The sequence below is a fragment of the Caretta caretta genome, chromosome 15 (assembly GCF_965140235.1).
Source record: "Caretta caretta isolate rCarCar2 chromosome 15, rCarCar1.hap1, whole genome shotgun sequence".
NCBI lineage: Eukaryota > Metazoa > Chordata > Testudines > Cheloniidae > Caretta > Caretta caretta.
In genome coordinates, this window is record NC_134220.1 from 25,071,727 (window position 1) to 25,097,647 (window position 25,921).

At 39.4% G+C, this 25,921-nt stretch overlaps 2 protein-coding genes across 8 annotated transcripts in view; one reads left to right on the forward strand and one right to left on the reverse strand.

Annotated features, from left to right (window-relative positions):
- Window positions 1–17,481, forward strand: part of CCDC92 (coiled-coil domain containing 92) — an 85,818-nt gene extending 68,337 nt beyond the window's left edge. For all 6 annotated transcript variants that reach the window (XM_075120030.1, XM_048821395.2, XM_048821399.2 and 3 more), the window contains exons 2-4: window positions 12,922–13,067; window positions 14,525–14,566; window positions 15,722–17,481. In XM_075120030.1, the coding sequence (XP_074976131.1) occupies window positions 12,922–13,067; window positions 14,525–14,566; window positions 15,722–16,497 (964 nt within the window). In that variant the 3' untranslated portion in view covers window positions 16,498–17,481. The remainder of the gene's footprint in view (window positions 1–12,921; window positions 13,068–14,524; window positions 14,567–15,721) is intronic.
- Window positions 16,864–25,921, reverse strand: part of DNAH10 (dynein axonemal heavy chain 10) — a 110,407-nt gene continuing 101,349 nt past the window's right edge. The window contains exons 70-79 of one of the 2 annotated variants that reach the window (XM_048821400.2): window positions 25,471–25,671; window positions 24,168–24,377; window positions 23,694–23,789; window positions 22,817–22,988; window positions 22,337–22,468; window positions 21,841–22,052; window positions 21,580–21,747; window positions 21,049–21,229; window positions 19,643–19,788; window positions 16,864–19,143 (exon numbers count right to left, since the gene is read on the reverse strand). In XM_048821400.2, the coding sequence (XP_048677357.2) occupies window positions 18,997–19,143; window positions 19,643–19,788; window positions 21,049–21,229; window positions 21,580–21,747; window positions 21,841–22,052; window positions 22,337–22,468; window positions 22,817–22,988; window positions 23,694–23,789; window positions 24,168–24,377; window positions 25,471–25,671 (1,665 nt within the window). In that variant the 3' untranslated portion in view covers window positions 16,864–18,996. Of the gene's footprint in view, window positions 19,144–19,642; window positions 19,789–21,048; window positions 21,230–21,579; window positions 21,748–21,840; window positions 22,053–22,336; window positions 22,469–22,816; window positions 22,989–23,693; window positions 23,790–24,167; window positions 24,378–25,470; window positions 25,672–25,921 lie in introns of those variants that run through there. The other variant, XM_075120029.1, reaches the window with a different exon arrangement.

A 25,921-nucleotide genomic window follows, 5' to 3' on the forward strand; every position in this document is an offset into this window, starting at 1 on the left:
ATAATTTAGGAGTATACAATAGCTGGGTGTAGTATTAATAAGACATCTGTGAGTGTTTGTGTTTACTCTTCTGTTAAAAAAAACTAACAAACCCAAAAACCTATCATTCATATGCTATTCCTTAATTGCATTTTTCAAATAATACAACCATTGTTTGTCATGTGGACCTTTTGCTCTTAAAAATCTTATTTTGAGCAGAGTAAGGGAAGCAAAAATTTGAACATGTTTGTAGTTCTAAGTCATTATTCTAAAACAATGGAGCGTACATTTATGAAACAGTATAACAGGAGGTAGATGAACAGGTAGTGAAATTTTTCACTGTTTTACACTATTTTAGTATTTTACACAAAAAATACCATTAAGTATGTTAGAGGGCTTGCTGCCTGCAAGTTACCATCAAAGTGAAGCAATTGAACATAGGTATGGAATTGTTGTCAGTTGTGTTCTGATTTGGATGTGCAGACGCTTTCTTTGTAAACGGATTTTCCAGGAAGGACGATTCTCTTTGTGGTGCTGAAAGACTCCATCTTGTTTTGCCCAGATATGTTTTACATATATACTAGATATAGTTTGAGATTTATGCATTGCTGTTCCAAGTAAACTGTTGATCACTATGTGCAAATAAATGGATAAAGGCATTTGGACTTGTAATTTGGTTGAATAGGGAAATAGCTCCAGATCATATGGGGAAGGCGTCCTTTTCCTATAAAAAAGGGGCAAATCTAAAACCATGGAAATTAAATCCAAAGAACTAGTGTTAATGAAACATGAAAGTTGAAAAGTCAAGTGTTCAGAATCAGGCCATTCCAAAAATGATGGCAAATCCTTTCCTCTGAATCTCTTTTGGGATTCTCACAATATTGTCCGTATAAACTTTTCCTTTAAAATAACATGAAAATATTGGCTCTGAGTTCATGAGGGAATTACTGAACACTTGAAAAATCCAAGAGATTTGGTTTCCTCTATATTTTAGAACCATATTTCTAATTTAAACACCATTATAGCTCCAGATTTATGTACAGAATACACAACACTCAGAATATGTCCTTGTAGGAAAAATTCTTTGTCTTGTAAATAATTTAGGGCCTGATCCTGCTTTTGATTTTTTTGCTTCCATTTTCAAGACCCTTTCTAATGAACTTCTTGTAGCTGATTACAAATTCTGTTACATTTATTAAGTGATATTAAAACTGTTTCTCTACCTAGAAGAGGATGGAACTTTTCTTTCTTTTTCACTGACTATGGAATTGTCTCTATTAGTGAAAATGACGTATGGTAGCTAGTTGTAATATTGCATTGCTGTCCACAAATCTAACTGTATTCAGGGCAGAAGGCAGAGCCCACCCTTTTACTATGGCTTTCCCTTCCCTGATGGAAATTATATTAAGTAATAAACTACTGTCTGATCTCAAAATGGAGGAGAGAGAAATGAAGTGATGCTTTCAAGGAGGGGCCCTGCTACTGGCAAAAGGAAGAGAAAACTCAAATCTGTACACAAAAGCTAGTTGAAATTTAACAATTTTTTTGGTCAAAAATTATTCTCAATTTTTTATGAATTTTTTTATCAAAATGATTACTGACATTTTCCTCCAAAATGGGTCTGTTTTTTAACACTTTGAAATGAAAATGTCAGAGTTCTTTTTTTTTTTTCCTGACCAGCTCTACGTGCAAGACACTGGGATCCTGTAGTAATGGACATGGGTCACAGCATATCTGCATAGGTATTTATACGATCTCTGGCACTCCTGACATTGTACAGAATCGTTTGCCCATGATGATATTGTCTAATACCATCTGTGAATCACTCCAGTGCTGGTGATCTCTTTATGTATAATGCCACATTATTTCTCTGACCTAATACAAGCTTGCATGATCTTCATTTTAATCATTCTTGCCAATACTTATTATTTTAAGGTAGATTGTGTCAAATTTACAGGAAGTTACTGAGGCATCTGTAAAGAGTACAAGGTGGCTTATCTTGTTCATTTTCTGAACATCTGGGAACTTTAAATTGTTGCTGTCAAGACTGTCTCCTCTTAATTGATCTTCCTGCTACTATGCTGGGGAGGCCACATATGTCTGTCTGGAAAACAGCAGGGGAAAATCACCTTGTAAAATAACCAGGAAAAATGTTAGAAGTGATTTCTTAACAAATATAGGACTATATTCTCATTCTGAGGGGAGGGAAAGACATGTTAAATTTCTCTTTCCTCTCCAGAGACTATAATTATGCTTGAAATATCAAATAAAGCTTTGAAAAATGTGAGGGCAATGATACACAAATCATTGGTGGTAAAGAGATGGCAGTTTAGGCAGACTTGTATATCTGAATCATGAGAGATGTTGGCTTAATAATAAGCGTCTTATATTTTCTGTAGCAACCAGGGAAAGGAAAATATTTACCATAGACTGTAGGAAGGAGATTGTGTGGTCCTGTTATATAGTGAAGGCTTCTACATTGCAATTTTTAATCAAAAGGAGAAACCTGTGCATGTCTGTCATATTTTATTATTTTATCCTTTGAGTTTCATGTTTTTCCAGTAATATAAAAAGTCAGTTTGACAGGAACACTTTTGTCATCTGTGAAACCGAAGCTGACAGGAAAGGGTCTTCAGAAGATACTCTGTGCCCCTGCTTTCTTTAGGTGACTTCTTGAAACTGAATTTGCTACAACACATAAGAAAATATTCTGTCAGCTTGTGGTATGTTTTGATGAAGTAAGGAATTGGTTCTCAGCTGAGAGGAAGTTAGTTGTCTGCCTGGATAAATAGCGTATTCCAGCATAAGATCTGAATGCATGTCTGGAGGGTGCTCAAGTGCTTGTTATGTCTGGAGATGGATGGAATGGGTACCATCTGGAAAGAGATGACTTTCTTGTTTAACTGATCTCCCTCAGTCAAAAATAAAACCTTATCAAAATGGCTAGTTAGCTTCATTCCAGCACTGTCTTAATATGTTCTCCCTCCTGGATTCTAAACCACCATCTCTCTGCTCTTATCTTATGATGTGAGTGTTATATGAAGGCATTCCAGTTTGTCCACAGGAGCCTGATACACAGCCAGAAAAGGCTTCTGACTACCTCAGAAATATTTTGAACTACATCCAAACACTTCAGATCAGAAGGGGCCCTTCTCTCAGCCCTGCCTATCATTTGTGAAGCAAGATTCCTACTTTTGTCAACTATTTCAGTTTAATTTATTTTACTTTTTGGTTTAAGAATACATACATATACACATACATATATATATATTTTTTAAAGGAAAAATACTCTGTAGGACTGAGACAGATCTACCATAAAGCGTTTTTTTCTGGTATGCCACAGTAGAGTGGGATTTGCCCTCTAAGAGCTGCTGAATATTTCGGCTTTTGACTTGTATCAAGATTTCATCTTGCATAATGTAGTTCATTTTGGCAGGTAACGCTGCATCATCCACACACAGCTGACACTGAGAGGAGCCAGGAAAACATTCACTTCTTGGGGTGGGTAGAAGAATTTTAACATTTATTTAAGACTTCATGCTAGAAGGTGAGTGAAGTCTTGGACTGATTCTTACACAAACAAATCTACTTGCATGTTGCATTTGGTGCACCTGAAGGAACGTTGTTTGATTAAATTTATCTATTCCTCTGTCTCTAGGAAAAAGGAAATTGAGACTCTGTGTATGTCCATAAATCTTTATGGGCAGGTTGGGGTTTGATCCTGAATTTCTTATTCTATTTACATACTTTTCCTTTTGGCCTCCATTGAGACCACCACCTTTGTCTACATCTCCTGGGTTTGGGTGGGAGGGTGGAACATTGTATGTTTGTCTAGATAAAGGAACTTGCACAACCGTGCCGACACGCTCATTGTGCTAATGCCAGTATGAAAACTGTAAGGGTATATCTACACTGTAGCTGGGAGAAAGCCCCCCAGCCTGGGTAGACTTGGTTAGCACTCTAAAAATAGCAGTGCAGAGCTCAGATCCAGGGGGCTGGGTGGGCTTGAGAATCCATACTGCTACTTGATCCACACCATCCACGTAGCTATTTTTAGTATGTTAGATTGAGCTGAACTAGCATAAGTCTGTCTACTCAGAATGGATGTTCACTCCCAGCTGAAGTGTAGACATACCCTAAATAACTAGCAGTATTGCAGCTGTAAAACAGCTGTCATGCTCACTGTTGTTTGTAATCGGCGGAGTTTGACTTGTAAATACCTTCCTCTCTTAATTCGTATCACTTCTTAAATATTTGGAAAGGTTGAAAGACTTTTTTTTTCTTTAAATAGTTGAAAAACTAAATATTTTATGACAGGTTTCAGAGTAGCAGCCGTGTTAGTCTGTATCCGCAAAAAGAAAAAGGAGTACTTGCGGCACCTTAGACTAACCAATTTATTTGAGCATAAGCTTTTGTGAGCTACAGCTCACTTCATCAGATGCATTCAGTGTGTTTGTTAGTCTCTAAGGTGCCACAAGTACTCCTTTTTCTTTTTAAACATTTTATGGTATCTATAACTTTTAGTTTTCTTTTGACTGTTGGGCCTTACTCATGCGAATCATCATGCTGACTTCAATAATGCTACTCATATGCATAAGAGTTGAAGGCCTGGGTCCTTAAATAGCCCAGATGGATTCAGCTGCCGTCAGTCTGGTGAGAAACCTTCTCTTTCCCCCTACTTCGTACTAGTCTCACTCTTGACAGCAATTGGCACGTTCTTTCTTTTCTGGGAAGGCAGAAGGTAACTTACTTCAATACCATCCCAAAGCCAGAAGAAAACATCGGGTATAGGGCTTTCTCCTTTGGATTTTCTATTGGAGTCAATGGGAGTTGTGCCCAAGTAAGGATTTCAGGGTTCAGCTTATAAAAAGTTACTGCTATCCTACCTGCTCGGAAAAACCTCAGATTCCCATGCAAGTAGTTCTTGAGTCTGGATCTCGCTTTGTAGACAGGTCCCTTGTGTCATGCATCAACTAACCTGAGTTTATGAAAACAATTGTCAGACGAGTTGCATGGAAGGACACTGATTCAGAACCGCACATATAAAATACATATAAATTCTAAGGTGAATCCATACATGCATTCATGAGTAGAGCCTTTATAATGAATGCAAAGCAACTAGATGAAATACTGTTCCAAACTACACTTTAGATTCAGTGTTTATTTTACAATGCTGACTGGGTTTTTTTGCAGCTTTGGTTTTTTGTAGGGTGTTCTGTTTTTTTATACTAAGTGATAGGATTAATTCTATGATTTGATTACCCTTGTTTTATCAGTAAATCTCATACTTATAAAAAAATGATGTAGAGGTTATTACATTAATTGTAGAAGTATTTAGCAACTATTCAGATGTCACTTGAATCTTTAGCAGCCTAGAAGACATGATGGAATGTGATCACCTTAAAACAATCGCCTTGCTATGAAGTTTTTTCCCTTAACGTAGCAGTAATACTTTGCACTTGTTTAGTTTTGCATACTCTAGGAAAGGGATGCTATCAACTTGAAATTGAGTCAGGTTTTAAAAAAAAGTTAAAAATAGTTTCAGATACTGAGCTTGCTCCAAAGTCCACTCCTGTCATTTTTTTGTGACTTTAAGAAACAATCCCCTGTTGCTATGTGAAAGACCGACACAAATAGGGAAACTGATTGTACATGGAAACAGTGAAACTTACTAGATGTAAGGTGATTGCTTACTTTAGGCCATCTGACATCTGAACAGGATTTTATTTCCTTTAGCTTTTCGCTTGTAGTCTGCATGTTATTTCTAACAGTAATTAAAAAAAAAAATTTCACACAAGTGTAATTTTTAAGTTGGCAGTATCCCTGTAAGTTGTCTGAACTAATTACAAAAAGTAATATTCTAAATCATAAAGTTCAAAGTTAGCTGCCTTTGTTCAAGGACTGACTGTGTTATAATGAAAAAAGAAAAGGAGTACTTGTGGCACCTTAGAGACTAACCAATTTATTTGAGCATGAGCTTTCGTGAGCTACAGCTCACTTCATCAGATGCATACCGTGGAAACTGCAGCAGACTTTATATACACACAGAGAATATGAAACAATACCTCCTCCCATTCTCTGTGTGTATATAAAGTCTGCTGCAGTTTCCACGGTATGCATCTGATGAAGTGAGCTGTAGCTCACGAAAGCTCATGCTCAAATAAATTGGTTAGTCTCTAAGGTGCCACAAGTACTCCTTTTCTTTTTGCGAATACAGACTAACACGGCTGTTCCTCTGAAACCTGTTATAATGAGTTCCCATTGGTGACGTGTGTATTTTCAGGACGCTGCCATTGTTTCTAATTGTGCACCAATCTAGTGCTCTCTTCATCCATACATCTCATACATACATACATACAAAAGGGGGTTACAAATTTTAAAATTCCGCCAACCATGCTGAGTGCATCCCATTGAATAGCACTGAGTTCCTGTGAAAACAAAGCAATATCCTCTTTCTCGTCCTGTAGGAGAGGTGAAGCATTAAAGTTCTATCAAAGTGTTTGTGCAAAAACTTAAATTATTTTCAAAAGTACAATTGATGCATCCAGAAAAACAAAATACAGTTCTGTTTGTACATGTGTGCTCAGCTGCCTACCTGCATTCCCCAGACCATGAAGCATCCTCCCAAGGGAGCAAAATAACCTTTCTGAGCACATAAGGGAGGGCCATGCACCGTCCTTTTTAGTGGCTTTTGCATCAGTCTCCAAAGGCTGTGGTTGAGTGCGTCCAGTTCTGCCCTCAGTTACACCATTGTAAAATGCGAGGAATTGAACTCTCAGAAGCTTGTCCAAACTGTCTAGACATGTAGTACCTAATCTCATTAAGGTAAACGTAGTCTTTTTGTTTCAATACCATTTGTAGTTCTTTGGCTCATGCCTGACACAAAGCAAAATAACAGTCAAAGAGCTGTCTTCATGTAGTAGCGACAGTGCTCTCAGTACGGGACAGTAGTTTAGTTCATTTCTGTTGACCATGGGGGAACTCCTCATTAAAAGCATTAATGGCAGCATTATCCTGTTCATTAATACCTTTAGTGCATGAAATAATTCCCAGATCACAAGCATTCCCCGGCAAAGCAAAGAACAAAACCCTATTGAGCGAGGACAAAGAGCTAAAGTGTAAAGAGCAAGCTGTGTACGCAACATAGAGAATGAGCTGCTTCAAAGGCACCAAAAAGAAACTTTGATTGTTTCTGGACATAGTGTGCTTTGTAAGTACTAGACACACCAGGAAAGGTTAAGGTATCTCCCATTCTTTTCTAAATCCTCCTTCGGTCTGCACTCTTCTGGGGTGTTGGGCCCAGATCTTTCAAACCTCTTCCCTCTATTTGCCGCTTAAATCCATGCTTGTGATACTCTTGGGGAAGTGCGTGGGAAATGTTTAATATATTCCTAGTTTCTGATCATCTTGCCCTAGAAAATGTAGCCCAACCACAGACTAAGTGAATCAGTAATAGAGGTCCAGCTTGTTACACAGCCAGGTTTATTCAGATTGATCCTTTCTTATGCTCATATGATTTGTGCTTTGGAACATCAGTTTCAGAATCTTTGGAATTATCATCCATAACAATCCATTTCAAGTTAAGTTTGCATCTTGTTCAGTTACTGTGTGCCTAGCAGTACAAAACAATTTGTTATCAACCCAGGAAAATAATAATTTATACTTTTTATTTAACTGGCTTCTACTAGATAGCTCAAGTGAAGATTTTTTTATTCTTTTCCCAGATGAGTAAATAATAATGTGTTCAGCCCTTCCTCTCTTCCTATACTACCAGATGGATAGTGCATTAGCTAATAGATGTCTAGCAAAAAAACATATTGCAGAATTAGAGCCAGCTGAATGATGATGATTGATCAGCTAGCATCTGAGAAGCTGTTCAACTGTCAGTTGTCTTGAGTTTTTCCAGTTCTTCTCCCGATCTACCCCTTGCTCTAGGAAAAGTCATCGAGATTAGGATTCAGTGACATTTCTGCACTGCAAAAGCATAGAATTCAAAAAGGCAGGCAGCTATTATATGTCAATACAATGACTGTCTTCCAAAGATATAAAGTTCCCTCTTATTTGTATGGAGTGATATTTTCCCCCATTTCCAAGAAAATGCACAACTTCTTCCACAGAGACTATATAGAGTTGTTTCCACCTGTCTTGGAAGAGGGTAATATGGCTGGGCAGGCTAACGGTGGAATTGGGGGATGCCCACATACCCAAGGAAACTTCAGCAGAAGTGAATGCTGCTTTGTGTAGCATTATCTTTTATCATTGCCCTTCACCTTCTGTTTTTCTCAGAGGAAGAGGTAAGGTGCAGGCATGACCACAAGGCATCCCCTGGGATTTGCTGTAGTGCAAAGTAAAAACACAGGAAGACCCCACAGGACATTCTCAGGATTGGAGGGCTGTGCTCCCTATATCATCCAGAGGAAGGAGAAAACTGCTTACCTGAGAGGGGCTGCTACCGCAGAAACACTTGTGAATTAAATTCCATAGATTTCCCTGATTAACTTCTGCAAGGGAGAGAGTCCTAGGTCCATATTGTCAATTTCTGATGTCACATTTTCCTGCCAGCCTCATAAAACTAATCTGTTTTATTTTTTCCTTCAAAGACTAGTTAATCCCAATGTGATCCTTAGCTCCCTTAGGTCTTATGTGAAAAAAATAACCCCTGGTGTGGAGTAATACTACTGTATAATAGTAGATTATTATACAGGTTGTCTTGTTTTCTGACATATATTCAACAAAATAATATTTATTTGGAAGGTTTATATATTCTGAACATCTTTTCTGTTACTTCTTTGTGTCTTTAAGGCTTTTAATTTTTTCTTAAAACTTTTCACCTCACTTTAACCTACAGGCACAAAGCTGCTGTTGATAATGATCGTGATAGGAAAGGTTTCCAGATATTATTTATAGACATCTCTTTCACAAAAAAAGTTTATTTTTATACACTGAAGTTAACCAAAGAAATCAATTGCTGATATTAACAAAAATCCTATTTGAGCTCCCATCTGCCAGTGCAGCTCTTTTAAGAGGGTAAAGCACTGTAACCATATCTGAAAATCCTACCATGTTTGGGGAATGGTCCCTAATGCAGATTTCATTCTGCTGTTGCATTCAGTCAGTGAGAATACAATGAGCACTTAAGAATCAGATGATGCTGTAAAGCTTTTATATGGCTGAACTTGGCTTTGCAGAGAAGGCTACATCATTCTGAAAAGGTAATGCAACAGAAATATTGACAATGCTTAAAATTAATGGTGCCCCAAGGTCATTAATACAGCTGAAAAGTCCATTTAAAAATTATCATCTGGCCTTGTGGGCTCTGACAAAATACAGTTATGGTGGCAACAGAGTGGCTCTCAGCAAAGCCTCCTCCCTCACTTGCAAAGCAGTTATGACTGTTCTGAACCAATCCTGTTTTACTGAAATCCAGGTTATAGCAGACCATCCACCCAAAGCTTTTTTGTTACTTGTCCAACCCAGTAGTCTTTTGCTTAGAGCTCTGTTGGACTATAACTTTCCATTGCTTTATGTATTATGATTATGGTGATTTAATTGCCTACTAACTAGCTTTGTACGTTGTCAGCACAATGCTGGCAAGGTTACCACCCACCCCAGCAAAGACTGAACGAGCAGTGTTCATTTAGAATTCTTTTTGTAAAACAATCATTCTAATCCGTGAGCCTTTTTCTGCAAATCAGCTGAAAGCTCCATGCTACACTTCCATGGAAACTGATTCCCAAAAAGCCCCTTTACCCCATTTTTGACAAGCCAACTCTTGTTTCCATGGGAATAGCAGCCTCTAGCTGACTCATCAGAACTGTATATTTCAGCTCTGGCTACCAAGTAAGATCAGCAAGACCCTGTTTTTTAACTATCAGCTAGATTCAAGAGGCCACAGAAACCTCTGGTTCTCACTTTGGGGTGAGGGGTTGAAGTCAGAGAGTAGTGTGTGTATTTTTAGAAACATTTTTCAATTTCATTAACTTAATTTGCTGTTAATGTTCCCAAATAAAGATGTTTTACAAAATGTAATTACATACCTAAAAACATATTTTATGTTTTAAGTTCAAGCATTTAAGATTGCCAGTGTGATCTTAATTCTTCCCCCTTGTTTGTCCATCCTATGCCCTGAATGCGTCAGGGATCCTGGGGGGAAGGGGGAAGTCATGTAATTAAATAATGTATCGTAATGCATATGGCACAAGAGGGAGGAAACAAGATTGCATGGGCAACCATAAATCTGGCACTTCCTAATGCTTGAGTACTTGACTTTGCCACCTGAATGTTAATTCTCTTAACATGACAGGTTTCAGAGTAGCAGCCGTGTTAGTCTGTATTTGCAAAAAGAAAAGGAGTACTTGTGGCACGTTGGAGACTAACCAATTTATTTGCGTATAAGCTGCATCATAAGATGCATCCGATGAAGTGAGCTGTAGCTCACGAAAGCTTATGCTCAAATAAATTGGTTAGTCTCTAAGGTGCTGCAAGTTACTCCTTTCTTTTTTTCTCTTAACAGTCTCTTGTACATACTTTTGTCCTTCTTTTAAAGTTTAAACAAATTGTTATGAAAAACTGTGACACTCCTCATCGTGTGTCATCAGTGTTTGTACCCTGAACCTGCAGGACAGACTTCTGCCACTGAGCTACAGGGCTAACTACAATAGCTGGCAGTAGGAGAAGGCTGTTGTCCCAGCAGGGGTATGGGCTACTGGAGCCAGGGAATGTTCAGGAGTAGCTTGGCACACATCTGTCTTCACCCTTTCTTGGAGTTTGAGGGAGCTCCTGCCCCTTGCGGTGCCCTCAGAAGGGGGATGGGCCCCATAAGCATATGCCAGTATGGAGGGAGCCTGGTTTATGCTCTCACACACCAGCTGCTGCAACAGCTCCACGTGTTTCCGGTATAGCGTGTGCTGATGATGTCGCTTTGTCAGCATGCACCCAGCTCGTTAGAATGTTTGTTGTCAATTATTATTTTGATGTGGTGCCAAAACTTTCCTGAGGCATGCAAGGAAGAGAAGGGAAATGGTGATTTTCAAACGTTCATAACTTTATCAAACCTCAACAACTTCATGGGACCAACAAATGGCACTTCCCTAGCCTGAGGGCTTTCTTCCTGCAGAATTTCAAAGACCTGTGCAAACAATGGAGGTGGTAGAGCTTCTCAAAAAAAAAAAAAGTTAGGCAACCTAAATATAGAGATTACTACCAAATCAGAATGCATCAATAAGTACAGCAGCACTGGATACCCCTTCTTCTTGGTTGGCTTGGAGACTGGCATTACTGATATTACAGCTTTCTGTACTGGATTCTTTAGTGGAGCATTAAGTAATCAGGGAAGCTGGTGTTCTGTCATAATTTCCTCCCAAAATCATCTAATTCCTGGACACAACTTCCACATGTGCAAAAATGTTCCCCCTTCCCTGCAGTCTCGCCAAGAGATTTTAAAGTGATGAAGGTTCAGTTAGAAACACAGGGGCTCAGGTTACATAATACCTCACATAAAATGGAGGTATGGCAACTGTATCAATTGCATACTATCACTTCTGGATTTCTGGCAACTACTCTGTGCAGATCACCCTGGGACTAGAACACTCCAAAATGCCCTTTTAAAATAATCTCAAGAATCAGACCCTGACCACTGCTTTAATGCCTTCCTCCAAAAGGAGAATATTACTGCCCTTGCCACAGGGTCCCATCTTGCTTTTGTCCTTGATTACACCATGCTCAGTAGAGTCCCTGTGGTCACACTTAGAATCATTATTGTCATCCCATGAGCTGCAGTTATTATGGTAGTGCAGTGGAACGGTGTCTTTAGTGTTGTGTAGCTCTCTCACGCAATGTTGTCCTATTCATAGATTATAAAGCCAGAAGACACCACTGTGGTCATCTAGTCCGTTAGCCATCTCCATCTCTTGAGTGCCACAGGGCAGATCTAAGACCTAGATAACTACTGCCTTACAGTCTGTAGAATCCAATGCCTTAATGTTTCTGTTTGTACCAATATTTTATGAGTACCAGAAACAGAGCCATATTCTCTTTAAATGACACATCCCATTGGTCCATTGTCTTGTTCTATAGTATGTCATCACAGAATCTTGGACATTCTGTCTTGTATGGAGATGTCGTGAGGCTGTTCTCCAGTACTGAGAATCCTGCAAGAAGTTGCAAGGATCTGTATTACAGTGCAGTAGAAAATGCTATCAGAGACAGAATAGCGCAACACAACGTATAGTTCTCCTCGAGCAACCTTCTCTTAGTGCAGGTTCCATTGTATCCATTTGAGCAAAAGTCAACTTCCATTAGGTAATCTTAACAACAGTTTCAAAGTATCCCAGCCCCGGATGTTTCCAGCACATTTGGCTCAACCTTTAGTTAAAGGCAAATGATTTGCTGGTCTCTTGGACGTTCACGTAAGGTTTCACCATACTTGGGTACAATACACTTCAGTGCTTTGTTTCCTTGCCCTATATAGGGGGAGTTACTGCGTGTGCCTAATTTCCTGTGCTTCAAGAGGTGAATCAAAGTCCACAGTAAAACAGACATCTACTATTCTGTTTTCTTGGAACTCCACTTTTATCTTGTTAAGGGATTAGTGCCTAAAAGCCTGTCTGGAGCTAATGCTTTAATGTGTTAACTACAAACAAATGAACACCCTGTGTCCCCCGCCCCTGGCTCTCAGCATGGAGGCTGCTGCCTAGAATGCACTCAGACTTTCTATGAATGTTAATGACCAGTTCCAATAATAGGTGTAATTAAATGCTTTAAACAGGTAATGTGAAATGCCTCTTACCCTTTGTGGGCCTGATTCTGCTTTTGTACTGGTTCTATATGAGTGTAACTCTACTGACATTATTGGAGTTGCTCTGATTCACCCAAGGCTAGAGCTGGACTTTTTATATCTGCAAGGTAACTGTGTGCTATAACTCTGACTCTCTTTAATAACAGGTTCCTCGATGTCAGGATGGCAGCTTCAAACCTGGAGAACCAGTTGCACAGTGCCCAGAAGAATCTGTTGTTTCTCCAGCGGGAACATGCCAACACACTCAAAGGCTTGCATGCTGAGATTCGACGACTGCAACAACATTGCACAGGTAATTACATAAATACTTCCAGCAGTGTTGCTATGATCACTCAGCAGGCTCAGCTTTGCGAAAGGCTTCACTCCCAAGTCCTCTCCTTCCTGAAGCCATTTGAAATACTATTTCACAATAGTATTCAAATATTATTTGACCAGTTGCACTTCCAGAAGAAGCTTGGTATTATATTATATTTTAGTAATTGCATAAAAACCTGCAGGTTCATTTCTCAGTATTGAAATCTCCATAAATCATCATCTCCTGTTTTGTACTTAGCTCAAACAACGTACATTTCTGAGTACACAAACTATTGTAATAAATAAAGTACAATTGTTAAAATAACTGAAAAGCCTGTTTTGTGAAGTGTTCTCTCATATTTATTTCATGTACATTGGCTTTCTTGCTAATATGGTAATCTGCAGTGGATCCCTTAGTTCAGAGTAGAAAGGTTCTGCTATAATTTATTATAGCAAATAATAATGTACAGTAGAACGTCAGAGTTATGAACTGACCCGTCAACCACACTCCTCAATTGAAACTGGAAGTACACAATCAGGCAGCAGCAGAGACACTCCTTCCCTCCCAAAAAAGCAGTACAGTACTGTGTTAAAAATAAACTACGAAAAGAATAAAAGCAAAGGAGCATTTTTCTTCTGCATAGTAAAGTTTCAAAGCTGTAGTAAGTCAGTGTTCAGTTATAAATTTTTGAAAGAACAACCCTAATGTTTTGTTCAGAGTTACGAACAACCTCCATTCCCGAGGTGTTTGCAGCTGAGGTTCTACATGTTTTAAGGGCTTATAAAAATGTTTGTAGTGCAAAATATGTATGTATGGTCTAGCAAAAATAATTTGCACTCGGGTCTAATGTGTTGATAACTGATTTTGATGTAGTAGCAAAGATCACTCTTATATTTCTACTGGCTGCATCTAATGTGAATTACTGTACCAGCACCAAATGAATGTAGAAACCCTCTTAGGTCCCAGCTAGTGGGTATTCCCAGCCAATGCAGGATTTTCCCCTATGGTATATTCTCCAAAGCTTTGTCTAGTCAACAACTTTTGAGAGAATATTTCACAGTATTCATGTACAGGTGTGCACTGGGCTCAAGCAAAATAGCCTATTAAACTAATCAATGGCAAACAATGCTAATAAGTGAAAAAACGGACAGAACAGATTTTACTCTTCAATTTTAGTCATGAAAATCATTTTAAGTATTTACACAATAAACATGTCAGAACACTTAATTCAATCAAATTAAACCCAAAACTTAACATGTGCAGCTGCAGGATACAGGGGTAGTTTGGGGAGCATTTTCTATAGCTTTCTTTAAGGCACTGACTTAAATCTGTTGAAGCAGACTTTTGCTACTAGAAACATCTATGAATGCAAAACACAGTTCTAACCTCTTTACAGATATGCTCTATTTTAATCATACGTAATGTCCAAAAAATCAAACCTGTTTCTTTTTTAGATTTGACCTATGAGCTGACTCTGAAAAGTTCGGACCTGGCAGGTAAGAAATGCCGTGCAGGTGATGCTTTTCATGTTCTGGTTAATGTCTTCCATCTTTTGGTGTGTTTGTGAGTGCGTGTGAGTGAGAGGTGGGCATCCATTTATTATTATTATTTATTTTAAACACATCACAAGTATGTAATAACACTTAGAATGTTCAGTGCCTTCCAACCAAGGATCCCAAAATGCTTTCTTGCTTGCTAGGCTTAATTTCTGAATGCTTTTGAAGAGTTCCTATCCCAGGGTCACACAGAAGCCTATGGAAGGACCAGGAATAGAACCCAGAACTGCTGACTCCCATTTCTTTGTTTTAACCACCAGACCAGCATTTCCTTCTACTCAGTACAGGAAGACAGAAACTATAAATACTCTCACTCTGCCCATAAATCACATTCTTGAAACTGTGCGAATACTGTCGCTGCATCACAGATCTGGAGAAAACTGCCAGGCATTTCAGCTGTGCTGGGCTTCAGCTGCTGATACTTAAGAGCATAATGCTTGCTGGGGATAACCCCTAGACTAGGGAAAGGGTACAGACAGTTAGGCCTCACAACACGGCTCTGTGTTAAGTATTTGATTGTACATATTTTACAGAAGGATAAGATGAAGTATGAAAAGATTAAGTGATTTGCCCGAGGTGTCGTGCCATGGCAGTGGAATAGTGCCCAAGAGTTCTGACTTGAAGAGCATTCTTCTAACCATTAGCTCACCATTACATTTATAGACTTTCTAATGTGGTACAGCCAGGCATTCTCCTAGCCATGTCAATGAGTTCTTGTTACTCTTGGGGGTCTAGCAGGATTTGCAAAATGACTTAAATTTGGGAGCATTCAGCAACCAAAATTTACTATAATTTCTGGCTACTTTCCTAGAGCAACTGAGCTATCTTCATTTTTACTTAAACTTGGTATCATCAACTGGGTTCCCTCCCCATCCGAAGCTGCTGAATGTGGCATTGTTTTGTATCTAATTTTTTATTTAACTAAGAGCTATCGTGTTAGCTTTTAAACTAAGAAGTGGTCAGTGTACTTCCAGAAGTTAGCCTTTGGGATGTTCTTACATTCTGAGAATTAATTTTAAAGAAAGGAGTTGCATTGCTCGTTTTTTTACTTAGCGGCTATAATTAGCTTGAAACAATTTACTTTTCCTGTTCTAGAAAATGGTAATTCAAGAAGTGATGAACTCAAAAGAAAATGTGAAGCACTTGAAGCTCAGCTGAAAGTCAAAGAGGCTGAAAATAATGAATTATTAAAGGAACTGGAACAAAAAACTGCAATGATAATGGTGCTGGAAAACACCATTAAAGAAAGAGAAAAGAAGTATTTAGAAGAGTTAAAAATGAAAAGCCATAAGCTAAATATGCTGTCAAGTGAACTAGAGCAGCGAGCAAGCACTATTGCATATCTAACTTCACAGCTGCATGCTACCAAGAAAAAGCTTATGAGTTCAAGTGGGACTTCGGACGCCACCCCATCTGGAAGTCCAGTATTGTCCAACTACAAGCCAGCCCCTCCCAAAGATAAGCTACCTGAGACTCCACGACGCAGAATGAAAAAGAGTCTGTCAACACCACTAAACCCGGAGTTTGAAGAGGCCTATAGATTAGGATCGGATAGCCGAAAGCTGCTGTTGCGAGAGCCTGTTGATGCTATGCCTGATCCCACTCCATTTTTACTGGCCAGGGAAACTGCAGAGATCCACCTGATCAAAGAAAGGCCTTTAGTTATTCCACCCATTGCTTCAGAACGCACATCAGGCGAATCACATAGTCCAGCAAAAGAGAAGCAGCACAAGGCACATATTGGTGTGGCACATCGAATTCACCATGTAACAACATCCCAGCCTCAGCCTGAGGTTGAAACATTAGCAGTGGATCAGGTCAATGGAAGTAAAGTGGTCCGAAAGCATTCAGGGACAGACAGAACTGTTTAAGTGAAATGATTGATGTGATGCTCTATTATTCTGTGGCTGTTTATGCACTGTGATCAAATAGGATAAATCTCACCTGCAGTAAAGTTTCTTTTAATGCCCCATGCATGCCAAATTTTTTCCAGATCTGTCATTAATAATTATCCTACTTCAATGAAACACAAATGAGACTCTCTGTTCATATTGCAAAGTATATAATTACTAAATGCTGTGGCCAAATCTAGGTGTACCTGACTGCTTGCTTCTAAGTACTACTCCATTTACTATAACTGCATAAGTGGACAAAAGCACAGGCTACAGTCTGCATTATTAATCAACATTAATGAAAAAAGATACTAATTATAAACCTCCAGCAATATGTATTGGCTGTTAATGTTTAAAATGTCAATGTTCCTTTGAAGTCTTGATGGTGTGTATGTAGCGTTTCATACACAGACTCTAACTTTCATGACAAAGCCTTTCTTATGGCAGCATTGAAAATAATGCAGATGTGCACATGTGTTAAGATAACCTACGAGAGAACTTTTTTTCAGTGGTCCTGATCAAACTGTGTTCATATTTTTGTTACATTCTTTCCACTTTTACAAAATTCCCAACAAACTTTATTTTATTAATCCTGTATTTTGATTTGTGTCCTTTTCTTCATTCTTTTTAACAGTTTCAAATGGTCATAATATATAACTGACTCTGGTGGGAGTGTAGGAAAGAGAACACCAATTGAAAAACTATTGTGTAAGTCTTCATGGAAAGAGTACGAATACTGTCCTAATGGAAAGCAGGCTCCTGTTTTGGTGTTTAGAAATTGAATGATTAATATTAATCTTACACTAATTAATACTTTGCACTATGGTGCCTTTTGTACAAGGCTCTTAAAACGCCTTACTAAGGTGTAAAAATAATACACTGCACAAAAAGTGCACTATTGAAATGTTTGTTTTTATACTTAGTCTGTATATTGTACAACAACATAAAAACCATCAGACCTAACCAATGATTTATTTGTTTTTGTTTTAAGTTTGAAACAACTTTATGGAGACACCAGGCTCATTCTTTTTTGAGGCACGCTCACGGAAGGATGCAAAACCCAGATGGTATTTCCAGAGTTATCTGGCAATGTTAACCTTGGGAGCCTTTCAACCCATTCTCAATATTTTAAGTGGTTTGGAGAATTCCATTACTAAAAATGTCAATTATTAGCAAAGTACAAATATTCTTTTAGGTTTTTTTAGAGGATGGGGATCTACAGTTCAAAGGAGAAATGAGTTACTAACCTGCGAGACAAAAAAGGGGAATGTTTTCATTTAACCCACTATTTTAAAAACTGTTTTGGGTTAGTCATCTCTAGTAGCAAACAGAATTATTTAAGTAGTTTATCCTTAAACTCCTCATTCCGGATGTTTGGAAGATGGCACTAGTTTCCAGTTCTATAGCACACTTCAGCCATAGATGTCAAGGTACTTTACAGCAGTGGATAAATCTCATACTCATTTTAACCCATGTTTTGAAATGACTTACCCAAGAGACCACAGGAAGTCAGTGCTAGAGAACTTGGCTTTCCTCAGGACATTGTCATGCTGGCACTCAAAGGATGGGAGGAACAGTGTGGTCTATGTGATTCCTATGCTCTCAACAATACTTCATCTCTCCCAGTAACATACCAGCTGCTTGCCCATTTCCCTCCTCCTTCCTTTCCTCTACCCTAAATACACACAACACAAAAATGCAAATGCAGATTTTGTGTAAGCATATTCCTTTAACTCCTAAATTTCTGGGAGTTAGCCTCAACACTCACTCTTGCTGTGGTAGGAGTCTGCTGTCCGATAAAGCACAACAAATAGAATTGTGCATATGATGATTCCAAAATGCTGGTAGGTCCATGATGTGCCTTCACCAATTTGAAATACAATACTTGTTTAAGCTAATAAAAGAAACAACTTCTTAGAGGTTGGAAGTAGGTACTTATCCTTTAGACTAAGGACATTATAGATCAGCTAGTGCTCTGGAAAGTAATCCAACTTCCCATCTGTGCCTGTGTCTAAAGTTTACAGAAAAGTGTAAGAGTGAAGCTACAATTATATGAAAATTAAATCAAAACATGTCTGTGGCATGACTGAACAACCCCTCTCTTTGCTCTCTGATCAGATTATTTTGTTTTAAGAACTCTCCAACCTAAAAGGCTAAAACCTTTATTTTTTCAAAAGTACAGAAAAGATTAAATTGAAATAAATAGCTAAAATCCTTCTTTAAATATGCAGACAGAATTAAATATAAGTTAACTGCATAGTGCTTTGTATTTACTAAATCTTAATGTTTTAGGAAAAATTGCTGCAAATACTTATTTTGAAAATGTCTCCGGGCCAGTTTAAAATCAGTAGAATTCTCTTGAAAATGCAGGGCAAAAAAAAACTTGATCCCGTGCTTCTTGGCTTAATTTGACTTCATAAGTTGTTCTCAGATATCCACCAATACACTTTGGGTGTGGGAAATCAACAGTTTAAGGTGTCAGTCAGAGTTCAAAGTGAGACAGACCCCTTGCAGCACCCAATGGGAAATATGCTTTGTGGTTGAAAGATCAGCTTCAAAAACTAAGCCAATGCCCATGGCATTTCTTCTCATGGAGGTTGTGTACACAGGTGTCCGGAATGTGTTCTAAAGGCAAGAGAAAGGCAGGTATTGTTTGAAGTACAACAGGGGGCTCATGACGCTGCAAACCTGCTCATGCATCTGACTGCCGTGGAACTAATCACATGAATAAGGATCCTTAACAAGGATTAGGGTTTGCAGGATTGAACCCTTACGCCTTTAGTAAAGGTGCTATAAGAACCTTGCATTCACTATTAGAATACTATTAAGACAGCCTTAATTTAAATCCCGGGTTGGGGCAGATAGGGGGACAGGGATGTATCAGCTTCCCCAATTTTCATTTCATTCAATAATCCTAATTGGCCAAAACTAAATGTGTCACCAAGTGATAGCAACTAACGGCAGAGAAATCTAATTAAGGAAGGCAAAAAATTATGCCTTGTCTATTTCAGACACAGTCATCTCTAAACCAATTTTGTTGTTAAAACGATCACATCGGTATGTGCTCTGCCTGTGGTAATAGGAAAGAGCCCGTCAGTCTGTCCTTGAGGGAAGATATTCATACCTGTAGTTTGAGCCGGTGTGATTCGATAGGAATTATCTTTAGAATAGGTAAATCTACCGTCAAGACTTTGGGCTTGCTTCGGGCAAGACAGCAATTCTCAATGTCCCAGTCTGCTCCTTCCAGATATAGACCGGAAACAAAGCATCCTGCACCAAGTAGAAAAGCAACATCTTGTAAATGAATCCATTTAAAAAGGATTCTTTTTTTGTAAGGCTCATTCTCTCTGGACTAGCCAGACCTTGTTAGTATGGGTTTACAGCAACCTCAGCGCATTGAAATACTGTAAATGACTCGTGTGTTTACTTATTATGAATCAGGCACAAGCCAATTTCATGCAGTTTTTAAAATTAAAAATACCTTTAATTACACTATCTAGGGTAAACATTTTTAAAGGAGCTCAATCTTAAGAGCTACATTTGCAATGGCACTTAGGTTCTAGAATCCCAGATTCACTAAACCCTTGCTCAGCTGCTTGCCTAAACTCACTCAGTGCCCAAGATTTTCCTGTAAAAGTGCCTGTTTCCACCCCTGGGCCCATGCATTGCTGTGTCCCTCTAGGTGTCCACATGCCTAAGCCCCCATGTGAGCCAGAAAATCCACTGATCTTGCCTGCAGGGCCTGAGCTAGGCAAGCTCAGAGGCTACCTAATGCCACACACCATGGGGGGGGAGGAGGATCTGCCTCATAAGTTGTAGCCCAGTGATTAGGATACTCAGCTGGGATATCAGAGACTCCCTGACTTCAAGTCAAGTTAACAGCTGCCCCCGCCCCACCCCGGGAGAAGGGATTTGACCAGAGATCTGCCACCTCTCAGATGAGTGCCCTAACCAGTGAGCTAGTCCAGTGTGGGAATCCCTCAATTGCTCCTGTCGAAGCAGTTCCACTACATATAAATAATGAAAGAGGCAAAATGGGCCAAAGCATATGAGCCTGGTAGGTAAGGCACTCACCTGAAAGACTCAGGAAAATTGGAACAACCCAGTGACATTGCTCAGGGGTGTGAAAAATCCATGCCCCTCAGTACTGTAGTTAAGCTGACCTAAGTCCCCAGGCAGACAGTGATAGGTTGACAGAAAAATTCTTCCATTCCCTAGCTACCACCTCTCGGAGGCAGATTTACTCCAGTGCCAGGAGAACCTCTCCCTTTGCTGTAGTGTCCACAATGAAGCACTACAGCAGCGTAGATGTAGCATTTTAAATATGGACAGAGCCTAACTCCCATTCCCGCTGAATACCTTGGCATCAGTTCCTTCCATGAACGGTCCTGCGTGACAAACAACTCCGAGTTCTTGGCTGCAAAGGCGTAAGTTAAAACAAACTAACACTCATTACCTTTGTAAAATGACCATTGTGTTTGCAGCCTAATTAACAACCGCTTTCTCAAACTCTGCACTGGAAAGTGCTACCTTGCCCAGGGCGCTCGGTGACTTCCTCTGCAGTACCATACTGGGTCACTTGTGTGTACAGGGTGGAGCGATCCAGTGGCCAGCCATTTTTCCTACAGGTGGCTTGAACAAGAGCTGTGAGATAAGACTCGGGAATCTGTAGTCCTGAGAGCCACATAACATTTGGTTCACCCTCATTAACCTGGAATCAATCACAAGAGAGACCTCTTTCAATTCCGAACTGCTCCGTCTCATGAGGGACCTGCCTGCTCCTCGTTCAAAACCAAGGGGTTCAGTGCTAAAGCCCTGCAACTGTCACTCAGTTTAAGTGGAAGCTGCAGGTATGAAGCATCTCTAAAGACTGGCCAAGGAGCCCTATTTGATCAGCCCACTGCAAGGGTTCAGTAATGCCGGTGTCCCTACTGTAACGAAATGGGTTCGTTTCAAACAGCTTTTGGTGACAGCGTTAGGTGTTGAATCCTACAGACGGACTCTAATTTGGGCAGTAAATAATGCAGATACAGCAGAGGGTTTCTCTGTTCTCTTACTCACCCAGGACGTGTACTGGTTATACCTATTCCTAAAGTAAATCATCCAATTTCCAAGTGTTTTTAGCGTGTCAGCTGCCAGCTTTCTCCAGATGCTCGGGATCTGTCCATTAAAGAGAGCCCGAGCCACTTCATCCAGTTCACTGCTCATTCCAACTTCCCCAGCCAAGGCCTGGGGAGAGAATTTGCAGAGACAGAACTTAAGAATTTCAAAGCCCAACAGATTGAAATGAGGAGGATTCCCTTTGAAACTGAATAGTCTTACTCTTTGTAGTTCAGCCAGGGATCTGGACATACGAATGATCAGTTTGTTAAACCGTTCCAATTCCTGCAATAGCACGACTGTTGTTGGTGAAATTTCTATTCCAAAAGTCTTTCTTATCTGGTCAAGATCAAATATCTGAGGCATCTTGTTTTCTATGTCCTTTGCAACCTGTCCAATATATTCATCTCGACCAATTCCACTGCCAGATTCCCCTGTAATTAGAACAGTTTAGCGAGCGCTAAATAACTTTTATGTTTTCTATTAGTCTAAATTCAAACATTTCCTATAGATTTTTAATACTAGCGGATTCTTGTTCCTCTCCTGCAACATCTTGCACATGGGCACCCTTCTGTGCCCATATGGAGCCATGCTGAAGTCAATGGCAATGTAAACACCACAGACTGCCCATGTGCAAGAAGTTACAAGACCAAGGTCTTAGGCATTCATGATTTACTTCTTGTTTGCAAGAACTGTATTCTAGGTGACAGAATCATACCTGTTTGAGGTTGCAGCTCAAGAAGATGAGACCACATATCTCGAGCAGCTTGTGTATAGTATCCGATTTCGGCATTGGGATGAAGACCAAACACCTCTGGGGTATTAGCAAGTGGTAGAGACTCTAGCTCCTCTATAACACAAAAATACATGAGGCTTATCGAAATGCAGTGTATTAAGATACAGCTACCAGATCTATTTGTGTCAAGGGTGTTTAATGTTTAAAAAGTAAAGAATGTATTAAAATTGTAAACTAAAGATTTTATAAAGAGAAGTGTGATGAGCTGACCACTAGACGCTCGCAGATTTACACACGTCTGGCCTTATTAACCAAGGGAACAAAAGCATTTCAATCAGTGCACACAGTGGATGGCTGAAGTTTGAGACAGCCCTTATATAACAATAGAAATACAGAAAGGAAAACAGATTGTAGGTAGAATTTTTAAATAGTAACTTGTCTAGAAGGAAATGTATTTCTTACCAACAAACTCATCCTTTGAGTTCCCTGCTGGGATTTTATAATCAACCTCTTCATTTTTATAAAAATGGAATGGCTGAAATGTGTCAAATATGAAATCCCCTAAATACTCATCCATATATATGGTCAGAATGCGACGATCAAAGCTGTCAATTGCACGCCCACCGTACATGACCTAGAAATTGGTGAAACTATTTTATATAACATGCTTACTTGCAACAAGTAGATTTTAAAACTTTTGGAAACATCAAAGTATGTTTGGCTGTTGCATACTGCCCCTCCAAGAGGAAACCCTGTGCTTCTTTGGTAACACCTCCTTATGGGGCAAAAGCATGTGCTTGGACACTAGGGGGAGTCTAGAGATGGCTGCCAGATTGTGAAGACCATGGCAGAGCTGGTCCTCTCAAGCTTGATTACTGCAGGGACCACAAAGGGTCAAGAGCTCACTAAGATGCAAAATTTCAGTTTCTTCTGCCGCTTTACTGAAATATGTAGTGTGTAGCGAGAGCTCTGAAATGTTGCAACAGGAGCTTTGTAAATATCCCTTCGTATAGTTCACACTCCAGCACAGGCCTATTGTAATGATAATTCTTTGCAGTTATTCTGTGTAGTGCTTTTCATCAAAGGATCCCAAGGGCTTTCTAATCAAGAATTAATTAAGAATCCCAGCTTCTCCGTGGTGTAGGTAAATGTTATGTCCCTATTTCACTGAGACAAAGAGGTGAAGTGACTTACTCAGGGCCATACAGCAATTACTTGAAAGAACCAGGAAAGAATCTTAGCCCACTTTGCTTCAAGATAAGATTGATCTTTTTGCAAGTGCTGTCCTTATTTACATGATTTCATTTTACCGTCAGAGCTACTTAACAATCAGATTTACCTCTCCAATGAGATACTTGAGACTGCCCCATGGGATTTTGTCATCATTTTGCTGGTAGGCTTTGGTCAAGTATGTATTCAGGATTTCCATGCACACCTAATAACAGTTATTACAACATGTTGGATGAGAAGAGTCACAAATTTGTCAGGCAAGGATACAGACATTTAGTTTTCACAAAATTCTAATTCGTACATTAATCATCATGTCTTCCTCAAAAGAAAATGAAAAATAAATCTCACAAGAAACAGCCAGCAGGGGCAAAATGTAAAGAGGCTGGATCAGGAACCTGACTTGTTATTCTCAGCAATCCTGATACTGGCTAAAAGTAAATTTATAGACTCAGGGATCTACAGGGTCTGTGATGACAGGGAAAGGAGGAACACTAACTTACTGTGAAAAGGAAGATGGACAGACAGAGCATATTTGCAAAGGTAACCTGTGCAAACTCAAGGGCCATTAGCTTTAGCTTCTTACCTGGAAATCAGATTCATTAAAATCATATGGTACATTCCAGCCAATCTTCCCAAACTTCCTTCTCTCCTGAACCACTGCATGGAAAAATGCTAAGACATAGACCAGTGATTTAAACGCGCCATGGGGGCATTGCTCAAGGGCTTCATGGGGAATTTTGAAGTAGGTGGCTCTCATATTCAGTTTCAGCCCATTCGGTGGTTCTGTTACAACCTAGCAAAAGAAAAAAAACCTCTCAATTAGCTGGCAAACTATTAAAGTTATGAACTTTACACTTTTGCTTCATACTAAAAATATAAAGAGCAGTTATATAACAACAGTAATACTTTATTAAGTATACTTAATTATATTTTGAAATCAATTTCAAATATTTTGAATTACACATTTTAATTATGTTGCCTTACATCATCCTTCTGAGAAAGGTAAGGCTTATTAACCCTATTTTGCAGATGGTGAAACTGAGGCACAGACAACTTCTTAGCTTGATTTTCAAATGTCACAAAAGCGCTAATTTGTGCTTGCAACGGTCACAGCTGTGCTCACAGATTGGGTTTTTGTAGTCTTAAATGGAAGATATACACATAACTATATTTTGCAGATCTGGGATGAAGCATGCCGGTGGTGAATATTTTAAAGATGTCATTGATACACTAAAATACATATCTGAATCAATGACTAACTGTCACTCTGCTGTGTTAACATCTGTCAGATAAAATGATAATTGTCACAGCAATGATTTACAACCACAGAAATAGTCACCACAAAAAAGAAGATTAGTACAGCATCTCTGGCTTGCCATTTATAAATAATCAGCTCATCTTGCTTGTGATAAATGCTTCAGCCTTATGTAGCAGCTGGAAACAACTGTCCTATAAGAACATTTGCCCTATTGACACTGTTGCCCAGCTAGACACAGACCTCGGCTCTACATTTTCAGCATTAGAGAAATGACAGGAGGTGTAGCTGGGTACTTCTAACCCCCTCATCACCATGGTGTTTGGATCTAAAGGGCATTTACAAGTTCACTTTTACTGATGGATTGATTAAGAAGTATGTGCCTAAGGGTAGTATCAGATGAACACGTCTATTAAACTTATTTCACATCAGTGAAACCTCACCTGCTGGAAAACCAGAGGATGACAATAGGATCTTGCTTACAAAGAAAAAAGACAGCATTTAGGGCCCAATCCTGCATGCAGGCCACACTCCCACCAAGGTCAATCAGTTTTGCCTGAATAAGAGTGGCATGTCATGCGTAAGAGTGGTGTGTCATGCCCTCTGCTGGTGTTTCATCCCTGTACTGTACCTTTAAAGACTTCTGAAGTATTCCAATGGGAAAGCCCTGAGTAGGGTCAGTAGTCAGCCACAGGCGGAAGTCTGGATGAGGTTTAGTAATTCTCTCCAATGCTTTCTCCAAATCAATCAGCCATTTCACCAAAAGATGACAGTTCTGCAACATTAACCACTGTCCACGAGCCACTGCATTCTCCAGCAACTGCAGTGCAACCTGTGTCAATGAGATGGAAATAGCTGCCTATGAGTAAAGCTTGCTTTGACCCTGAAAGTGCAGGGCTTCTGAATGGTTTAGTGCCTCCAACTGCTTCCTCATAGCAAGAAAACAGAGCATTTTCCTTCTTTCTTTTGAAGCAGAATTCTCTTGGCACACTCTGAGGGAAATAAAAATGTGCAATTAAGCCATTGTTCCAATTCGCAGCGCCTCCCAGGAATACCTTGTGCTCTTCTATTTCATTAATTGC